The 21,978-nt window shown below is 43.3% G+C and overlaps 1 protein-coding gene across 1 annotated transcript in view; it reads right to left on the minus strand.

The window, feature by feature from the left end:
* Window positions 1–2,989: 2,989 nt before the first annotated feature.
* The window catches only part of Flvcr1 (FLVCR heme transporter 1), a 37,011-nt gene continuing 18,022 nt past the window's right edge, over window positions 2,990–21,978 (minus strand). Inside the window, exons 5-11 of the mRNA XM_019210445.2 lie at window positions 16,525–16,592; window positions 15,741–15,844; window positions 14,025–14,135; window positions 13,065–13,170; window positions 12,615–12,726; window positions 5,480–5,547; window positions 2,990–5,305 (exon numbers count right to left, since the gene is read on the minus strand). Coding sequence (XP_019065990.2) covers window positions 5,231–5,305; window positions 5,480–5,547; window positions 12,615–12,726; window positions 13,065–13,170; window positions 14,025–14,135; window positions 15,741–15,844; window positions 16,525–16,592 — 644 coding nt within the window. The 3' untranslated portion in view covers window positions 2,990–5,230. The remainder of the gene's footprint in view (window positions 5,306–5,479; window positions 5,548–12,614; window positions 12,727–13,064; window positions 13,171–14,024; window positions 14,136–15,740; window positions 15,845–16,524; window positions 16,593–21,978) is intronic.

The following is a 21,978-nucleotide window of genomic DNA, read 5'->3' on the forward strand; positions in this document are numbered from 1 at the left end:
TTGCCTCAGCCTCCCTGAGTGCTGGAAATACAGCCTTGAGCTACCATGCCTGCCTATTTTTAAATTTTGAGATAGGTCTCGCTAAGTCACAGATTTGCCCAGGCTCAGGCTGGGCTCAAACTTACCATCCTTTTGCTCAGCTCCCAGAGTACTGGGAACCACTATCTTATTTAATAAAGGAAGAAACAGAAATCCTGAGTGTTTTCTTTACTTTTCCAAGATCACAGACAGTCCACTTTCAAATCTAAGACGTGTGGCTCTCAAAGGCCATGTAGAAACAGCCTGCACACCATGATGTGTGCTCCCCAAAGCTCCTGGTGCAGCTGAGGCAACAGTGAGGCACACAAACAGCACAATCTAACTACATAAGGAAGCTGCCTTGAGAATACTGCCAAGTGCTCCAAAGGTGTATCAGTCAGCTTCAAGCTCCTGTAACAAAGGACTCGAACTGATTCACACATACAGAGAAAAGGTTATTTTGGCTCATGGTTCCAGAGTCTCCAGACCAAGATGGTGCAGCCCGTTCCTCTGGCCTCGGGCAGAGGTGATGCATCTTGGAGGACAGAGGAAGCCACATGTATCGTGAACCTGGGCCCTTTCAGGCCATAACCCTGGTGACCTAAGGACCTCCTACCAGGCCCCCCACCCTCAGGGTCTGCAGCACCTCCCATCAGCTCCACCCTCAGACAGAGCCTTCAACACATGGACCCTGGGGGACACTCAGCGTCCAAACTATAGCAGGGAACAAATCCACGCCACGCGTAAGAACTAAACTCCTGATTCTGCAGCGGGAATCCTTGTCCACCAATAAATCCCACCCCAACCAGAGCCTATCTGTCTTGGTTTGGGGTCAAAATGTTTTGGAGCATTTAGGATTTTCACTGAAACCCCTCTTGCCCTTATCTCGGTCTCACTTTAGCCTTTCAGAAGACTTAGAGCACCAGCTGCTCACAGGGTTTGGGGCAGTTCGGTCCTTGGAGGAATCACGTGTTCCCCAGGAACAGAAACCAGCTCAAGCGCCATTCGCCCACCACAGTGTAGGGGCCCGAGCAGAATTCGGGTTTCTACTGGCTGTTGCCGGTTTGTCCCCTTTGTAGTTATCTTTTCATCGCGAGCTTAAATAAGCAATGGAAAGACCAGTGCAGGTGAGAATCTATAACCAGAAGGCCTAACACATCACCATCTAAACGGGAGGCAAGGTGGCCATGTTCTCCCTTAGCTAACCCTTTCCCTTCTCTCGGGGCCACAAGTTCCTCCCTCTGCAAGGGTCTCGCCCCTGGCCCGGCCTTGTCCCACCAGGTGCCATGTGGAGGTCACAGCCCACCCCGCTCGGTGGCCTCTCCTGAGGGATCCGTGATACTGGCCACCCCCGGGACCCTGTCCCACCCGAAATCACTTCAAGGCAGCTCTTCTTGGAGAGAGCAGGAAGGAATATGGAGCGCAGGTGGCCTGGCTCAGGAAGCTGCGACAGGTGGGCAGGAGAGAGAAAACTTTTGTTTCTTTGCTTAAGAATGGTATTTTTTATTTTCCTGGATGGAAGTTTTTGCCAATGAAATGCTACAAGGTAATTTTAGTGATTCTCAGTGGAATCTGAGAAATGTTAAAGTTTCTATTTATTATACGGCACGTGGAAACACCCCCAGAGCTCACATTTCTTTAGCACTACCAATTATTTTCTCACTACGCCTCTGATCCTTAAGCTCCTATTCTACCTGCTTCCTTTTTCTCGCAGAATCTTATCACTATTATTATTTGGTTCCAGGGATCGAACTCAGGACCTTGTGCTTGTGAGGCAAGTGTAGTGCCACTGAGCCAAATCCCTGGCCCTCACAGCTTCTATTATGGGTCAACTGAATTCCAGGTGAAGTTATTTATTTTGTGGTGCTTGGTGCTTGGTGATTGGGATTGTGGTGATTGGCCCTTTTCATGAGCTACACCCCAGCCCTTTATATCTTTCGAGACAAGGTCTTGCTGAGTCATTGAGTGGCCCAGGCTGTGATTGAACTTGGAATCCTCCTGCCTCAGCCTCCAGAGTGCTGGGATTACAGGCATGTGCCCCAGCGGGCAGCTTCTAGTGGAGTAATTTACAGATCTGTTTCTTTGGTCTTTGTTACTGGCATAGAATTGTGCTCTTTTGCAGTATATTCACTTGCTGCTTTTGTGCTCTTGGAGTCTTGTGCTGCTGTCTTTATGAAGAAAACCCACCTCTTCTAGTCTTTGCTGATTGGCTGGCCAGGGATTTGGACTCAGACTCTATGGATTTGCCTCCGCTACTCCTGTTCTCTCTGGGACAGTTTTAAAATTGTGTCACCCTCAGTCCAGCAAAGCCTGGCCAGGTGCTCAGAGCTCCCTGTTGTTTTCCCTGGGGTGAAGCCAGAGTCCCTGTACTTTGGGAGGCTTCTTCCGACCCTGCAGTGTCAGGTGCTGCCTCCTCCACAGTCACCTGCGGCTCTGCACAGGGTGTGTGGGTCAGCGCAGCCTGGGGAGGGGCCAGCACTTAGCCCGGCCTTCCTTCCGCCCCAGCCCTGCCAGTCACCCTGGGGACCCCACGCGGCCGTGGGAAACGTGTCCTCCAGGTAGAAAGCCACACACTGGCAGTCTTTCTGGGCGCCAAACTGGGCTATGCTTTTAGCCTCTTCGATGCATCCGTTGCGATTTTCTGGTGCTCGGATTGTTGGCCCCCAGGGCCCCCCGACTCCCCGAAGGTGGTCCCGCCGGAGGTGGTCATCAAGTGAACGTGAGGGCAGACGCTCCTACCAGTATTCTCGCCTCGGGGCGCTCTTAAGTTATTTTTAAATGAGTAAAATATTTCCATTTCTGTTCTATCCCCAACCCATGGAGGCCTCCGTTTCCTTGTGTTCCGTAAGTGACCCCTTTTGCTCCCTGGCCCACTGTGACTCCGGGGTGTAACTAAGTACCAGAAATCTTTTTATTTTTTTTTCAGGCATACAAAGTGAACATTAAAAAAATAAATTTATTTTGAGTCTGAAATAATGAAGAACAAGCATATGGGCAAACTGTAAAAAGAGCAAAATTTAGAACATGGATAATAACATAAGACCAAGCATTCTTCCAGCTAATCCACAAACGTATTTTTACATATAGACATTTCTAAAAGACATTTCTAACACTCTCATAAAAACAAAAGCTACATTTGCAACATTTACAAGTGCAATAGCTTCTGAAAGTATCCAGTGTTTCTTTACCAAAACCCTTTGACTAAAATACACATGTGATTACCTACGCTACTTTTGAAAGTTACAACACAATCATGACATTCTTGTCTGACATAACTTTCACAAATAAACAAAGAAAATTACCAATTCATTTTATATTTTTGTCACTCATTATACTCACTTTTGAACAAGGACAAACAAAACACGTGCGTATGTTTCAGAAATAAAGTATTCCAAGTTTAAGCTGTAATTTGTTCAAAATCTCAGAAAGCATGTTATTATTTAACAATAAAAATAATTATTGGGAGGGACTTTAAAATCCACTTCTGACCAATTGAATCACGATGCAAACGTCAAAAGCAGCTGGCGTCTGGGCGCGTTCCGCCTGGCCTGCGGCTGCTGACTAAAGACCTGAAATCCCTTCATCCACCAGGTAAAAATCAGGACTGCTTTTTCAATTGTCCAGGGAATTGTTTTCTGTTTGAGTTGTTGACTGATTTAGTCTACTCTGCAATGATGGTACTTAAAATTTTATAAAAATATCTTTGAGATCAAAGTGAACACATTCCATGGGTTGGGAAAACTGCCTGGAGAGGGAAAGGCTTCCCCAGAGTTAGGGAGACAGAAACACACCCAGGGCACAGAACCAGAGTCTTGACTCTTAGCTATGTTCCTTTGGTAACCGAATACATTCTCTAGGGTCAGACTCTACATAATTTAGTTTTTTGATTACAGATAATATTATAGTCTCAATTTAAATCACAATACATATTCCACTTTAATCAAAACTGTCATTGATTTCCCAATTGGGGTTCTTGTGCATGAGGACATAACATAAATATTGTGGTGCAGCAAACATCCCTACTTAAAGACGTTTCCTCTGAGCTTAAAGCCAGGAAACGGACGACATTTAGATTCTCGCTGTAAACAGAACGCAGCGGTAGGCACTGTGAAAGGTGCATCTGGCCCTGCTCACCCAAGCTCGCAGCACAGCGGCGGGGGCCTGCGGTCGAGCAATGCCCGGTGCTAAAGGATGGAGGCCTAGGCCCTGGTGCAGGGCTCCTGCTGGGCGCAGGCCTCCTGAGGAGAACCTGCAGGCAGAGGACTCTGCACAATCAGGACGGTCAGCCTTTCAAGGTCTCCACTCCACGGGGACACCAGGACCATCAGAAGTTACGCATCTTCAAGGCAACATTGTAGGGCAATGATGCGAGAAATCATGAAATGGCCATAAAATCGTAGGATGAATTTTCTTGCTAGAAAGTTACATATTGAATAAACGTACTACAAAAGGACACTGGGTATAAAACTTGTTTCAAGCTGGACTGAAAACTACGGTGTTAGCATTTATCCATGGTGGGAAGGCAGCACAGAAGGCAACGCGCCCTGCGGCTGGCTCCCTTGCTTAAATGGGACACAATCCTACGACCAATCCTGTGTGGATCGAACACAGAACAGCTTCTGTGGTCACCGAAAGGACCTGCTACACAGCACTGTACAAGAACAAGAAACGGGGGCTCTCGCTGTCTCGCAATCAGCCAGGACGCGCACTGCCAGGCGGGCAGCACAGTGGGGGCACCTGGCCCCACCAAACATTTCTGTGAGCTGCACGGACTCTGACGAGAACCGTGCCCCAGCATCGCTGCATGAAGTCTCCCAAGCTCCCACTCTCTTCAGAGGACCAGGACACCCGGGGATTGGCCCCAGTGCCAAGCTTCACTCCGGCCCCTCTCCTCCGAGACAGGGCCTCGTTAAGTTGTCCAAACCAACCTCAAACCTGTAAATCCTCCTGCCTCCGTTCCCAGACATGATTCATGACTGAAAATGGGACCCCAATGAGATGAATGGTAGTGTTAACACGATGTAAGCAAAAGTATTTTGAGCAAAATATTGCTTAAATAATTAAGCAAAATAATTGTTCATTTAGAGCTCATGAGTAATTTTCAAGTAAATGTCTGTCCCTGTCACTTCTACACTGAGTTTCCCTGTTCACCTCTCCCCACAGATCAGCACGCTGCACGCCAGTGACCGAGGGATAACAACTTCCTTCCACTTCAGATGGAGGACTCTGACTGGACGGATAATGTGACGGCTTCTGCCTTCTCATCTGTGGGGCTGTCGACTGGCACCTGCAGGGAGAAGCAGAACATAATAAATGTCCCGCAGCCACACCCGCTATTTTAACAGATCACCAGCTGACTCAGAAAAGAAAAAAAAAAAAGCCGACGAAATAAGACTGGCTTCACACTTACTCCAGGTACACTTTCCTCAATTGTGCAGTCAGAAAAGGAAGCGTTACTTACAGCTTTAATTTCAGCATTTGTGATGCCCAGATTTATGTTGTGTCTTCTTAGATCAGACTTGATTAGCGCTGAAACAGAATCATACACAGAGTCACTCACAACTGTGCTATATTTTTCTCCAAGCAGCAGTCTTCTTCGGCAGTATCAAACCGAACACACTATAAAGCCGTATAATTCAGTAGCATGTTTGTGGCCTGGAAGAGATACCTCAGACTACCTTAATTAGTGAACACACAGGGCACACAACGTGAAAAGCACATTCTCTGCACTAAAGGATTCTAAAAGGAAGCATCAGCAGGTAAACAATGCTAACACTGCAACAACTGTGACACCGTTGACAAACTAAGGTATTGGGGGCACATGGGACAAAGGTGCCTCCACAGCCGAAGGGAACCAGAGAAGGCTCGGCAGAGACACCGAGGTCTGAGTGACACTTCAGACCCCCCCGTGAGGCAGCACAGACTGACAGCACTGTGACCAGAGGCCGAGGCCCAGCCCAGAGCTGACCCTGCCGAGGCGGTAAGTGGCTGTGATATGGTGGACAGTAGGATTTGGGGGTTTGATGGGATATAAAAGATATGGGAGGGAGGAGAAAACCTGGGTGGAACCAGTTTCCTCACTTGGGAGCCCTAGTACAGTGGACCCTTGACTTACGAACTCAACTTGTTCCCAAAGGCTGGTTGTAACTCAAATTGGCCAATCAATGGAGGCTCAGGCTCCTCTACACAGCCCTCAAAGTCTCTCTCCCGTACACAGGCAGATCTCGGTGTCCTGAGAGAGACACTGGCCCAGGATTTCTCCGTTAACCCCACACAGGAAAGGATGCTGTCAGGTTCCTTCCAGAGCTAAGGCCTAAATCTGTATCTGAGGCCATCTAGAAGCACAAGCAGCCGGCATTCGGGTTATAATTCAAGACTTTGTTGGTAAGTTAAAACTGAAATTCCCGGGCATGTTGATTATGAGACAGCCACAGAACACAGAGGTCAGAAGATACGACTGGACATACTGATCTGAAACGTAATGGAAGTCGGTGTCTGGAGACACAGATTTTTAAGTTACTGGCATGAAAGTGGTGAAAGCCATAGATGGATCACAGAGAGTATAAAATAAGAACACAGAAGTCTGCAGGCAGTAGATAAATTAGCCATAAAGCAAAAACAGAAACAAAGATGAGGACCAGCGGAACATCACGGTCGTGCATGTGCCACAGTGGATGAAGCCGTGGGGACAAGTTAACATGGTACGTGTCACCCAGTCCACCCATGGTGCCACAATGACAGGATTCCATTCTTTGTAACGGCCGCATAATATCCTACCATTGGATACATTTTCTGTATCCATTCATCTATACTGCGGGGAATGCAGGCTGAAGCAATGCTTTGGGAACTGTGAATAGTGCTGCAACAAACAGGAGTTCAAAATTATTTTTTAACATACTGATTTCTTTTGGACATATGCTAGGGGACTGCTGGACAATATGGTAACTCTTTCTAGTTTGAGAACTCCATAATAATTCACACTCCAACAGTGTGCGAGTCCTCTCTCTTCTTCGTATCTGTTATCACTGTTGGTTTTGTCTTTCTGGTAACAGCTACCGTAGTGGGGATACGATGAATCTCACTGTGGTCCTCACTTCTATTTCCCCATGATTAGTAATGTTAAGCATTTTTTCATATACTTGGCCATTTATCTTCTTTTGAGAAATGTCTACTCAGACCATTTGCACATTTTTAATGTTTTTGTTTGTTTTTTGAGACAGGGTCTCACTATGTAGTTCAGACTGCCTTGGAACTCACTATGTAGACCAGGCTGGTCTCAAACTTACAGTGATCCTCTGCCTCAGCTTTCAGGGTTAAAGGTGTGTGCCACCATGCCCGGCCTTAATGATTTGTTATTCTGCTGTGGAATTTAGTTTCTTCTGCCTACTGATCTCTCTCAGATGAAATCTGCAAATATCTTCTCCTACTCTATAGGTCTTTACTCTGTGGCTTACTCTGCTGTGCAGAGCTTTAGACGAATTTATCTCATGTGTCAACTTTTGCTTTTATTGCCCATTTTTAGGATCATACAAGACAATCTTTGGCCCAGACCAAGGTCCCAAAGAATTTCTCAGGTTTCCTTTTTGTAGTTTTATAGTTTTGGGTCTTACATTTAAGTCTCGGACTCACTGTGAGCTGGCTTTTGTACATTCTGTACTCTCCCCACACAGATGTCCTGTTCCCCAGAGTCATTTGCTAAGACGCTCTCTTCTCCACTGCATGTCTGGTAGAGATGTGGGTTTTCTGCTGTGCTCTCTGCTCCATCCCATCACCAGGCTGGTTCCCAATGCTGTGCAGAACGCGCTGAAGTCAGGGATTGTGAGGCCACCCATCTTGTAATTTTCACTGTAGGGTTCTTTCATCTCTAATTATTTTACTTTTTTGTAGGTTTTGTTTTTTTGGTACCAGGGCTCAAACTCAGGTCCTTGCACTTGCCAGGGAGGTGCCGTGCCACTGAGCTATATCCCAGGCCCACTTTTAGTAGCTATTATAAATTAATTTCTATAAATTTCTGTTCATCTGATGTGAGCATAGCTACTTTTGTTCACTTAAAATTTGTTTATTCTGTCTCTCACTTTGTCTGTATGTGTATCTTCTGCTAGTGAAATTAATTCATTGTAGGCAACATATGATTGGATCTATTAAAAACGAGATCTTTTAAATCCATTCAGCTTATCTAAATCTTTTAACTGGAGATTTTCATCTGTTTACAAAGTCACCACGGATAGTAACAAGCTACACTTGTCATTTGTTAATTGTTTTCCCACTGTATGTCCTTTGTTTCTTCCTTACATTTCTTAGAAATGAGTTCCTTCAGTTTTCATGTGTCTGAAAAGACATTTCCCCTTCACTTTTGAAGGACAGCTTTATTGGGTACAGTATTCTTGGCTGGTATTTTTGTTTTGTTTTGTTGTGTCCTGTTCTTTCCTAGCTTGCAATTTTTTTGTTGAGAAATCTCCCATTAGTCTAAAGGAGATTCCTTTATATGTGATTTGTCATTTCTCTCTTGCTGGGTTCAAAATTCTTTGTCTTTGTTATCTTAATTATAATGTGCCTTCTTCAGGTTGAACCTAACTGGAATTGAGTTTCATGGATCTCTACATCCACACTTCTCCCAAGACTTGGCAAGTTTTTAACTATTATTTTGTTAAATATGCTTAGCCTCCCAGAGTGCTGGGATTACAGGTGTGCTCCACCATAACTGAAAAGATCTCTGGGATTTTTAGTGGTAGTTTTTGCGATGAATTTCTTTCATACTATGAATTGTATTTTCTTGCGTCTTACTGAACTTCCCTCGCATCAACTTTTCAGAAATTTTATAAATTTCCTAACAGAGAATTACTGCATACTCTTGAGGGTTTCACATCTCCTTCCTTTCTCTGATTTCTTGGGTCTTTGCATTATACGTGCACACCTTATACAATAGGCATCTTTTCCAACTTTATGAGATTTTGAGACTTTTTAAGGAGAGGCTATTTCCTGTGAGGGTGCTAGGCTGCCAGCAGGGTGTGATTATGTTAGCTCTGATTCTGGGAGGATTCTGTAGTGTGGGCTCTGCGCATGCCCTCAGCTGTGATCCTTGTCAGCCATGTCTGTGGTTGCGCTGGTGGCCTAGGCTGTAAGTGCTTGTGACTACGGGGATGTGGCATAGTTCTGCTGAGGCTGGGGTTGCTGCCTGGATGGCTGCCAGGCTGGTGGCCACGGGGCTCTCCACTGGTGGGAGCTGCCATCTGGCTGGCTGCTGGGCCAAGCACAGGTGCATGTGGGCATGAGCGATGATAGGCTTTGTGCTGGCTTCTCCTGTGCTCATCTGCCTATTCCTTAGGGAATGGGGCACCTCACGGGTCTGAATGTCCCATCTCAGCCTTTGTCTGGGCTCGGGCTCTGAGCAGCTGGGCTTGTGTTACTGCAGCCACCCACGAGGATGGTGGAACGATGGTGGCGACTCAGGAACGGGGATAAACTGTGACTACCAGCCACTGGAAGGGACCACACTCTTGCAGTGGGTCCGGCTTCAAGATGGTGCCAGGACTGGCAGCTTAGGTCATGAGCCTCAAGAGTGTACAACAGTGGTGTCTAGTCTAGTATCAGTAGCGATACAGCCCACGCACTGTAACAGCTCTCTAAACTCTACTCAGGGTCTGTGACGTCGGAAGGCTCCAGTGCAGCCATCTGCAGTGCTAGAGGGGATCTTGGGGGTCTCTACCTTACCTGTTCCCCATAAGCACAGGTCCCTCTTGGATCCAAGCCAATCTGGGCAGAGGAGTGTGTGGAATGGCAGGGCACCTTGCTGCCCTCCTTTCATCAAACTCCTTAAGGACCTTGCCACTCTGGTGTGCCGCTAGTTGTAGTTTGTTTGTGGTCCTTTCTGTGACAAGGATGAGCAACAGACCATTGTACTCAGCCATCTTGCTGATGCGCAACACTAGACTATTCCCTTTTGGTCCTCTTCCTCTTTGCTTTTCAGTTTTAGAGGTTTCCTGTTTGTTTGTTCTGAAATACTAGGGATTTAACCCAGGTGTTCAATCTACCACTGAGCTACAATCTCCAGCCCTTTTTGAGACAGGGTCTTGCTAAGATGCTCAGGAGGTACTTGAACTTGCGATCCTCCTGCCTCAGCCTTCTTCCCAGTGATGGCATTAGCGGTGGACCACCATATCTGTCTAGTTTTGGAGGTTTCTGTGGATATATCCTCAAGCCCAAAGATTCTTTCTCCAACCATTCCAGTCTACTAATAAAGCCTTCAAAAGCATTCTTCATTTCTGTTTCCAGGCTTTTCACTGCCAGCAGTTTTTGGTTTCTTAGACTTTCCATCTTTCTATACTAGCCAGTTTTTCTTGCATGCTTATTTTATTCATTACAGCACCAAGCACAGTGATCATAGCTGTTTTAAATTCCTAATCTGGTAATTCCAGCAACTATACCATAGCTGAATATGGTTATGCTACTTGCTCTTTTTTTTAATTGTGCTTTCGCCTTGTCGTATGTCTTTTATTTTTTTTCATAGTCAGACATGATACACTGGGGTAGAAAAGACGGCTATAAAAAGGCCTCAGGCAATGCGGTGGTGAAGTAAAGGGGAGTGGAAGCCGTCTATCGTCCTCTAACAGGATTGAGTTTGTGCCTCTGAACTGCGAGCCTCACATGAGATTCGCACGCAGCACCCCTGGCCCGGTGGGACAGGATGGCTAGAGGGGCCTGGACGGGGCACATTTTCCTTCTCCCACATCAAAGTCTGGAGTACACTGGACTTGGGCCTTTCCTCTTCCCCAGGACAGCAAGACTCGGATAAATCTTGGTAGGTGAGATTCTGCTAAATAGTCTCCCTGGGGCACATCTGCTAAGAACAGACTGCTCTGGCCTGTCCCAGAAAGGTTGCTTTGCCCTGGAAATAGGAGGTAAAGTTCCCGGAAGTGCGAGCGTCCCGCGTGGGCTCCCTCTGGAGTGTTTCTCAGGGTCTCCCCACACAGAGCCTCCCGCAACGCTTCAGTCCGTCCTGGTTTCCTGCAGCAGCTGCGCTCCTTCCCACGGGTTTCCGCTGATTTTCTGTACTTGTCTGTCGTCCTCTCCAGTTTTGGATGCCACGCTCTGCACTATGAACTCAGTCTTTTGGATCTAAGAAGAGTTGTTGATTTTTCAGTTTGTTCGGCTTTCAACTTACTGTTAGTGTACAGCGGCAGTTTTCAAGCTTCTTATTTAGGCACCGGAGGCCCAGTGTTTTCTTTGAAATCCACACTGCCCCTCATAATTCTGCTCCATGACTGGTATCAGTATTTTAGAAAAACCCTCAATCTCGCTCCAACAAAATACTCAGCTAATCTGATAGATTAATTAGCATTTTTAGATGGCAAAGGCATCGATGTAAAACTAGTGTTAAATACTTTTTTCACTTTTAAAATTAATTCTGCAGATTTGATTTGTTTGAATTGATGTTCATGAATTTTATATAAAATCTCGAGCCAGGCACGGTGGAAACACCCCATGATCACAGCATTCTGGGAGGCAGGAGGATTGCAAATTTAAGCTCAGCTTTACAAACTTACCAACTTAGCAAGATCTTGTCTCAAAATACTAGTAACAATAGTTAAGTTAAAAGATCTGGGGTGCAGCTCAGTATGAAGGCCCTGGGTAATGTACCTTACCCCCAATCTGGAAAGGAAGTAGGAAACTGTTCTCTTTACTTTTAGTGCAACAATAGTACCAACAAATCTTTACAATATATCAGACAGTATTACATATTTCACAGTGTTACGTGTTTTGTTTAAATTTCCTTGTGACAGGACATTTCTCTTTGGGAACAGGATACATTGACTTTGTGTGCATATGATGAATGAACAGTAACCTTGGGTGGCCATGTGTATCCAAATAAATGCATATCACAGGAAGATTTCACACTGCAGCTGCACAAAGAGTGACCAGGTAATCAAACGTAAAACAAAGTTTTCGTTCACACCCTTCTTATGGATTCTGTCCTCAGATTAAGTTATTACCAGATCTGTCAGAACTCCTCTTTGACTATCCATGGGTTCCATCTCCCGTGCTAGTAAAGGGATGCAGAGAGATCCACCAGCAGATTAACAGCAGAGGGCAGCTGGGCTGGGAGACACTACCAGCACTGTCTGCCCAACTCGTGCTGAAGGGTGCCCAGCAGGGGTCTACTATGGAGCTGTTGCTCACTCAGGGGAGAAACCCGCATTCTTTTGGGGGTCACAACAGTGATCTGTACTGTGAGTGTACAGTAGAAAAGCCAGAGCGAGTTGAAATTTCCTTCTAGAGCTCAGAGAAGTTAAGTAACTCATCTAAGTCACACAGCTAGCGAGAAACGGAATTAGTTTGCGGCAGGATCTGCCCAACTTCAGGTCTTTATTACTCTGTTACAAAGTTTTGTTTCCTAGACAGTCACTGTTTTGCATGAAACCTCCAAATGAATGAACAGATTCATATCCTTAGAAGAAAAGAAACAATATCCTGCTTTTTGCCTCATTTTTAACTTGTAAGTTCTGCGAAGCCATCAGGGAACCATACACACGAGAAGTGCATGTGAACACAGAAGAAAATGCGGTGCACATCCTTCTCCCGGCAAATCCCCCACTCACCTGTTAGAATGATGCCCAAAAACATCCAGAAGCAGAGGAAAATGTTCCCTGCCCTGGGACAGTGATCTGTTATGAGCTTTCCTTGAGCCAATGTGAACAAAATTCCAAAAATCTGAAATAAGAGAAACAATTTATATTAATTTTGCTTCTTTAGGGCCGGGGATTTAGCTCAATGGTTCCACCACCTGCCTCGCAAGCACAAGGACCAGAGTTTGATCCCCAGTACCACCAAAAAAAAAAAAAAAAAAAAAAAAAAAAAAAATTGCTTCTTTAAAACATTACATTTTTTTCCCCAGTACCTTTTAAAACTAATATTCTTCACATAATTTGGCATCTAGAAACATTTATTGAAAAGTGAAATTGTTAAAACAAAAGCTATGGTCAAACCCATTATTCACTAGACTGTGTGGTAAAACAGCCAACAAGACTTAAGAGGAACTGAAGGTTTACCTGGGCGGCAGCATTAAGAAGACCAGACGAAGTGCCCTCAGACTCAGGGTACGTGATTTCAACAGCAAATTCAAACCCCAGGGGGAGGTAACCAGTCATGAAGAAGCTAGGAAAACCAAGCCGCCATTATAGAAAGAACTATCGGGACAACAGCACACACCATATCTCAGGCCTACTCCAGTGGTTCACGCAGGGAGTACTGTGAGGTTGTTATGTGAAAGCGAGGAACTATTACTGTTAACCAAGTGACCAAAGTCACAAGAACTGAGAAGCTCCCCCAAAACCAGAGAAAAAAAATCACCTCTACTTTTCTAAGTCAGCTATCTTTATCACCAATAAAGTTACTTGGACTCAGTAAGGCTTACACATTTTTGTTTTTGTGTTTTTGAGTCAGAGTCTCACTATGTAGTTGAGACTGACCTGGAACTCACTATGTAGTCCAGGCTGGTCTCGAACTCACAGCGATCCTTCTGCCTCAGCCTCCTGAGTGCTGGGATTACAGGCGTGCGCCACCATGCCTGGCTCAAGGCTTATACATTTTTATCAGCAGACTTTCCTTTTCTTTTTTCCTCCTTCCTCACTTCTGCTTTTCTTTCTTACTAGGGATTTTACCCAGTGCCTCTGTTCTGAGCTATATCCCCAGCTCCCCTTAAAAAAAAATTTTTTTAAATTTTTGAGACAGTCTTGATAAATCACTGCTCTCCAGGCAGAGCTTGAATTTGTGATCATCCTACCTCAGCCTCCCAGAAGGCTAGGGTTATAGGTGTGCACAAGCATACTAGGCTAAACTATTTTTTACAGTTTTGAAGAATTATACCCTTATGGACACACAAGGATCTAATAGGGTTAAAATATTAAAGGACCTTTGGGTGAGCTTAAAAAAATCAGTAAACTAAAGTAATAATACTTCAGAATTACAAGAGCATGTTAACTTTTCTCCTAAACACACCTGATACTTACCCAAGGATCCCTCCAGTGACAAACACGATGATAATGTAGCCCAGGTCCAACGTGAAAGTAAATATAATCATTCCAATAAAAGACAAAATGTAAACTATCAGAGTAGTCTGTCTAAAACAAAACAACAAAGTTGTTAGGAATTTTCCTAGGCATATAAAAATTACGTGGCTGGCCACTACTCTATCCATACAGCAATAAATCTATTAGCTCAATCAGAAAAGGCTAAGACGGGCATGTTGGCGCACGCCTGTAATCCCAGCACTTGGGAGGCTGAGGCAGGAAGATCGCCGTGAGTCCGAGACCAGCCTGGGCTACATAGTGAGTTCCAGGTCAGTCTCAACTTAGTGAGACCCTGTTTCAAAAGACCAAAAAGGCTACTCATGAGTATTTGAGGATCCTGTTCCACGTGAATCATATTTCAAGATTCAAATAAAATTTCCCCTCTTCCACATGCCTTCCCTAACCCCTACAGCGTACAAGATTCTCTTCCCATCTCCCTTATCCCTTACACCTACACACCTGGCATGTACGATTCAATTTTACTGTGCCTACGTGAGCGCCTTAGTAGCCCCATTTACAGCACAAGTCCCTTAAGGACAGAACTCGCCTACCACTGGCCATAGTCCCTGCCAGGCGAGATGTGCACAGCAGGGAACGGAGGAGTACCAGGCAGCTACCCTGGGAACCCAAAGCCACCCCAAGAATGCACTGCTGTACCCGCCAAGTCTCCTAGTGTATCATGGACCAAGACTACTAAGGAATTTAACCCTGTGCACATGTTCCTTTCACCTACAAATTGAGCAGATCCCCTTCTGAGCTATTTCATAATAAAACCACAGTATTGTCTTAAATTATGGGAGAATTATCCTGAAGAATTTCAAGGTCAGAGATACTTCCGGAAGGGTTTAGAATAATACAGCAGTTAAATGTAGCCAGACCTTGAAAAGTGTACTTGACAGAGTTCCGTATATATTCACGAACAGTTCCATTCCTTAATTTTCCCAAGCAGACGGGAGAAGCCCTAACCCCTCTAGCAGGTGTGGCCTGGGGCTGGGGCTGTGGTTGGGTGGGAAACCATTCGTCTAACACTTGCAAGGTCCTGTGTTGGATCCCATCACCACAAAACATATGATGAAAAAGAAACTGGCCCTTCTTTTAGGGTCAAAGTAGAAGAACGCTGCCACTGAAACCCTGCTCTGGTTTCCCAGTCAGTATCACTCCCTCTTTCTTTTATGTTAAAAAAACACTGTCTCCATATATAGGCACAATTAAAATAGCATTTTCATACCATGCATTGTGTTACAGTTAAATGGTACTGTGGTTTAGGGACATTTTGGTGAAAAATTTTTTTTTTTCAAAAAACAGAAGTCTTATGCTCAACAATATTTTTTTGATAAGAACAATATTTTGTATTTTAAGCCCACAGAAAAAGAAAGATGAAGTTTGTCAAAAGTCAAAGGTTCCTTAGAAAGAGCTTTTCTTTTAAAAATGTAGACAAGCTGCCTTCTAAAGAAGCATGCACGGGCTTGGTTAGAGCAGAAGGTTCATAGGTATCCAAGTTCTCGAGGTTGAAGTAAGTATGACCAATCAAGTGAAACAACATGTAGATTGCTGAAACAGTTACAAAATGGAAGGAAGTGTTTGGTAACACTTTAAATCTCTTAAAATAAAAAGGGGAAGCTCTACAACCCCACCCGCCACATGCCCTTCACTCACTTGTACGTTTTGGTGTAGTCCAGCCACAGGCCGCACAGGATGGAGCCCAGCATTCCGGCCACCACCAGAGTGAGCCCGATCCTTCCCGCATTCACCTCCTGACCCTGAAAACCACGTGCACGAGAAGCCGATCAGACACAGACTCTGCACACTCACCCTGTCCGCAGTCACGGGGAACGATCAGATACACCGAGGCACTCGTTGGGAAGACTCGGTACTTGGCTTAGAGTTGGTGAGCAGCAGCAGGTAGAAAACCAACCAGAAAAAATAAAATAAAATAATGGGAGAAGTGAAAAAGGAAAAATTTCTTTGGTCCTCCATGATTAAAAGTACAATTTCTGTGAGGCCGCTTAAGTAATGTCTGAAAAGGGTTTGCACAGCACAGGTCCCTTCTTTTAGGAGCAGAAAGGCCACACACAGGTCACCGTGAACGTGAAAATGGCCCGGGAGAGGGAGCCCAGCCCTCCGCTCGGCCTGGTGAGGTAGCCGCAGTGTGATGACCGATGCGTTCCGGGTCCTGCTCCTCCACCCTTCTCCACCTACAAAGCCTGTCCTCTGCTCCGCTCCCTGAGACCTCTCCCCGCAGGAGGGACGCTGCGCAGTCCACGAGCTCTTTCCAGTTGGTGAAATTTTGCTTCACAAATGTGTTCTCATTACCAACAAAAGTAAATCTTTTACACCGACAAGATTACAACCCTAAATCTTATGATTACACGAACAGGAATTACACGGAGTAAAGAAACACCCGAAGCAAGGAATGCAGTGTGATGAAAGAGAAGCTCACCTCGTAATATGTCAGTATCATTTGGTTCAGCAATGTTGAGACCGAATAAAATGCCCCAGTCATGATACCTGAAATAATACAGAAGTAATGACGCATGTATCAGTTCAGAAGTGACCTGGAGCTCCGTGTCACAGCTGTGAAAATACAGTGTTTGCTTTTTTTTTTTCAGCTTTAATTGAGTTTATTGGTACATTTTAGGGATACAGTACAGTTACATTCATTGTTGGGATCTTGTACCTCTACATGACAGGTCTTGATTCTCATTTTTTCCCCTTACCTCTGCCCTCCCTTCACCCCCTCCTCCCCTCCCCATCTACAAACACTTTATTTTCATCTTTTCATTCTCTCACATTTTTTTCTTTTCCCTTTTTGTTCTTCCCCTACGTATCACACCTTCCCTACACCTTTAGCTCCTTTCCTCCCATTTCTAAATGTCAGTAATCTTATTAGAATCTTATGCATTGTTGCAGAATATTCACACCAGGGAAACTATTTGGTATTTACACATGTGGGACTTATTTATTTCACTTAGGAGTATATCTTCAATATGTATCCATTTTCCTATGAATGAATCTATTCTCTCGCTCTTTATGGCTGAGTAATATTCCATTTTATAGAAAAACCACATCTTCTTTATCCAGTTTCCAACGGATGGGCAAATAGGTTGTTTCCAAGATTTAGCTATTACAAACTGTGCCGCTATAAACATGGGTGCACATACTTCTCTGTGATATGATTCTTTTAGTTCTCTTGGAAAGATACCCAACAGAGGGATGGCTGGGTCAAATGGAACCTCCAGTCCAAGCTCTTTGAGGTATCTCCATATTGATTTCCATAGTGGTTGCACTAGTCTGCACTCCCACCAACAATGGAGGAGGGTTCCTTTCTCCCCACAACCCCGCCAACATTTGTTATTGTGTGATTTCTTGATAGCAGCCATTCTTTGTGGGGTGAGGTGGAATCTCAGTGTTGTTTTCATCTGCATCTCTCGAATGACCAGTGATGTGGAACATTTTTTCATATATTTTCTTGCTGCTTTCACTTCTTTGTATGAGAAATGTCTGTTCATTTCGGATGCCCATTTTTGGATCGGGTCTTTATATTTGGGGGGACTGATTGTTTTGAGTTCTTTATATATCCTTGATAATAGTCCTTTGTCTGAGGTACAGCTGGTAAAAATTTTTTCCCACATTGTAGATTGTCTCTTAGTTCTGCTAATGGTTTCTTTTGAAGTACAGAAGCTTTTTAGTAAGATGAGATCCCAGTTGTTGATTCTTTCTGCTAGTTCCCGTGCTACTGAGGATTTGTTCATAAAGTCTTTTCCTATACCAATGTCTTCCAGAGTTCTGCCTAACTTACTTTCCAGCAAGTTTAATGTTTCTGTTTTAATATTTAGATCTTTAATCCATTTGGATTTTAATTTAGTGCATGGCGAAAGATAAGGGTCTAATTTTAATCTGTGACAGGTTGATATCCAGTTTTTCCAACACCATTTATTAAAGAGGCTATCTTTCCTCCACTGAGGATGGTGAGCTCCTTTGTCGAAGATGAGGTAGCTGAGTACATCTGCATTTGTTTTTGTGTCTTCCAGTCTGTTCCATTGATCCTCAGGCCTATTTCTTTGCCAGTACCATGCTGATTTTATCACAGTGGCTTTGTAGTATAGTTTCAAATTGGGAATTGTTACACCTGGTGCCATGTGACTGTTGCCTATAATGGCTTTTGCTATTCTAGGTCTCTTGTGGTTCCAAATGAATTTTTGGATTCTTTTTTCTAGTTCTGTGAAATATAGTGTTGGAATTTCAATTGGCATTGCATTGAATGTATATAGCAGTTTCGGTAGTATGGCCATTTTCACTATGTTGATTCTTCCTACCCAGGAGCAGGGGATATCTTTCCATTTTTTTATATCCTCTTCGATTTCTTTTTTCAGAGTGCTGTAGTTTTCAGTGTAGAGATCTTTTGTTTCTTTTGTTAGATTGATTCCTAGATACTTCATTTTTTTGGATGCTATTGTAAAAGGAATTTTTTCCCTTATTTCTCTTTCTGTCTGTCTGTTATTTGTGTATAGAAAGGCTATTGATTTTTGGGTATTCACCTTGTATCCAGATACTTTACTGAATCTGTCAATTAAGTCTAGAAGTTTTTTGGTGGAGTTTTTTGGATCTTCAATGTAGAGTATCATATCATCAGCAAATAATGATAGTTTAACTTCTTCCTTTCCTATCTTTATTGCTTTAATTTCTTTCTCTTGTCTAATTGCTGTGGCTAATGTTTCCAGAACTATATTGAAGAGAAGTGGCGATAGTGGGCATCCTTGTCTTGTTCCTGATTTTAACATGAAGGTTTTCAGTTTTTGGCCATTCAATATGATGTTGGCTGATGGTTTTTCATAAATAGCCTTTATTAAATTGAGGTATAGACCATCTATTCCAATTTTTTGCAGGGTTTTTATCATGAATGGGTGTTGAATTTTATCAAATGCTTTTTCTGCATCTATTGAGAGGATCATATGGTTTTTGTCCTTGACTTTGTTAATATAATGTATTACATTCACTGACTTTCGTATGTTGAACCACCCTTGCATCTCTGGAATAAATCCGACTTGGTCATGATGGATGATCTTCTTAATAATCCTCTGTATTCTGTTTGCTAGTATCTTATTAAGGATTTTTGCATCTATATTCATTAAGGAGATTGGTCTGTAGTTCTCCTTTTTGGTTGTATCTTTCTCTGGTTTGGGAATCAGAGTGATACTTGCTTCCAGGAATGAATTTGGAAGTATAGCTTCTCTTTCAATTTCATTGAAAAGTTTGAAGAGTAATGGTAGTAGTTCTTCTCTAAATGTCTTGTAAAATTCAGCAGTGAATCCATCAGGGCCTGGGCTTTTCTTTGTTGGTAAGTTTTTAATTACATTTTCAATTTCACTGATTGTGATTGGGGTGTTTAAAATGTTTTTATCTTCTTCGTTCAACTTTGGTAATTCATAAGTATCTAGAAATCTGTCCATTTCTTCTGTGTTTTCCATTTTATTAGAGTACAGGTTCTCAAAGTAGGTGTTCATGATCCTCTGGATTTCTTTCGGATCTGTTGTGACTTCGCCTTTTTCATTCCTAATTGCATGGATCTGAGCCTTTTCTTTCCTTTTTTTGATAAGATTAGCTAAGGGTTTGTCAATTTTATTTATTCTTTCAAAAAACCAGCTCTTTGTTTCATTTATTTTTTGTATCGTTTTCTTAATTTCAATTGCATTGATTTCTGCTCGGATCTTTATAATTTCCTCTCTTGTTCGAGCTTTGGGTTTTTCTTGCTCTTGTTTTTCTAGGAGTCTAAGTTTCATCGTTAAGTTGTTTATTTGAGCCCGCTCTGTTTTCCTAGTGTGGGCATTCAATGTTATGAATTTTCCACGTAGAACTGCTTTCATTGTGTCCCAAAGATTCCTGTATGTTGTATTGGCATTCTCATTTATTTGTAAAAACTGTCTAATTTCTTCTTTAATTTCCTCTGTAATCCATTGATTGTTTAGGAGAGTGTTGTTCAGTTTCCATGTGCTTGTGAAGTTTCTATAGTTTCTTGTGCTATTGATGTCTAGTTTGATTGCACTATGATCTGATAATAAACAGGGGATGACTTCAATTTTTTTGCATTTATTTAGACCTGTTTTGTGAGCCAGTATGTGGTCTATTTTGGAGAATGATCCATGTGCAGCCGAAAAGAATGTATATTCTGGTTTTTGGGGGTGGAATACTCTATAAACATCTATTAAGTCCATGTGTTCCAAAGCTTGGTTCAGTTCTATTATTTCATTGTTGATTTTCTGCCTAGTAGATCTGTCAATTTGTGATAGTGGGGTATTTAAATCCCCCACTACAATTGTATTAGTGCTTATTTGGTTTTTCATGTTACTTAATATTTGTTTTATATAGTTGGGGGCATTTATATTTGGTGCATATATGTTTATGATTGTCAGCTCTTCCTCTTGAATTGTTCCCTTTACAAGGATGTAGTGTCCTTCTTTGTCTCTCTTAATGAGTTTTGGTTTGAAATTTACTTTATCTGAGAATAAGATTGCTACCCCTGCTTTTTTCTGGACTCCTGACGCATGGAGAATTGTTTTCCATCCTTTCACTTTCAGTCTATGGGCTTCCTTTTGCACTAGGTGTGTTTCTTGTATACAACATATTGTTGGATTTTGCTTCTTAATCCATTCTGCCAATCTGTTTCTCTTGATTGGTGAATTGAGGCCATTAACATTGATGGTTATAACTGATATATTTTGACTTATTCTTGTCATGTTATTGTCCTTTTGTTGACTCTTTTTACTTTTTCTCCCATCTCCTTTTAGTTTCTTGCCTTGCCTATTTGATTTGGTCTGTTGGGCCTCATGTTATTGTGAACTTCGTTGTCCTTTTCTAGGATATTGTTTAGAATTCCTTGCAGTGCTGGTTTGGTGTTCATGAAATTTCTCAGGTGCTCTTTGTCGTGGAAGTATCTTATTTCCCCATCTATTTTGAAAGAGAGTTTTGCAGGATACATCAGTCTAGGTTGGAGGTTCTTTTCTTTTAGGACTTGGAATACCTCACTCCAGGCTCTCCTTGACCTAAGGGTTTGTGTTGAAAAGTCTGCTGTGATTCTAATGGGCTTTCCTTTGCATGTGATTTGTTTTTTTTCTCTTACTGCTTGTAGTATTTTGTTTTTCTGTTGGATTTCTGGAATCTTGATTATTATATGTCTAGGTGTAGATTTTTTTTGATCGTGGCTAATTGGAGTTCTATATGCCTCACTTATCTGTATGTCTAATTCTTCCCATCTGTTTGGGAAGTTTTGTGTCATTAATTCTGTGAAGAGCTTTTTTATGTCATTTGCATTTTCTTCTGTTTTTTCATGAATTCCTATCAGTCTTATGTTATTTTTCTTTGTATCGCCTAGGAGTTGTTGGATTGATTTCTCATGATTCCTTACTGTTTTTAAGAGAACTCTTTTTTCACGGTCACTGACTGCGATCCTATCTTCTATATCTGAAATTCTATCTTCGCAATCTTTTATTCTGTTGCGTACACTTTCAATAGAGTTTTTAATGTCCTGGATATCTGTTTGAATCTGTTTTACGGATTCTACAATGTACTTTTTAGGCAACCGACAAAGTTAGTGACGACTGCCATTCCCTTCGGAGATGTGTACCGGGCAATTTAACACTAAAGTGATGAGAGATCAGGATCTCGGTTTGGCTGTGTCCCCCCAACAATCATGTGCCCGCTTGTCCCCAGTATGGTGGGGTTGAGGGCCCTGGAGGCGGGGCTTAGAGCAAGGTCCTTAGGGCATGGGGCTCCATCCCCAGGAGGGGTAACACGGCTTGCGGATGTGTTGCAGAGCAGGCGCTCTTCTCTGTGGGCCCCTTAGCACGTGGCCACTGCCCACTCGCTCCTCTCCCACGCTGTGGTGCAGCCAGGACCT

The sequence above is a fragment of the Fukomys damarensis genome, unplaced genomic scaffold (genome assembly GCF_012274545.1).
Source record: "Fukomys damarensis isolate Sample0158 unplaced genomic scaffold, DMR_v1.0_HiC HiC_scaffold_11, whole genome shotgun sequence".
Taxonomy (NCBI): Eukaryota; Metazoa; Chordata; class Mammalia; order Rodentia; family Bathyergidae; genus Fukomys; species Fukomys damarensis.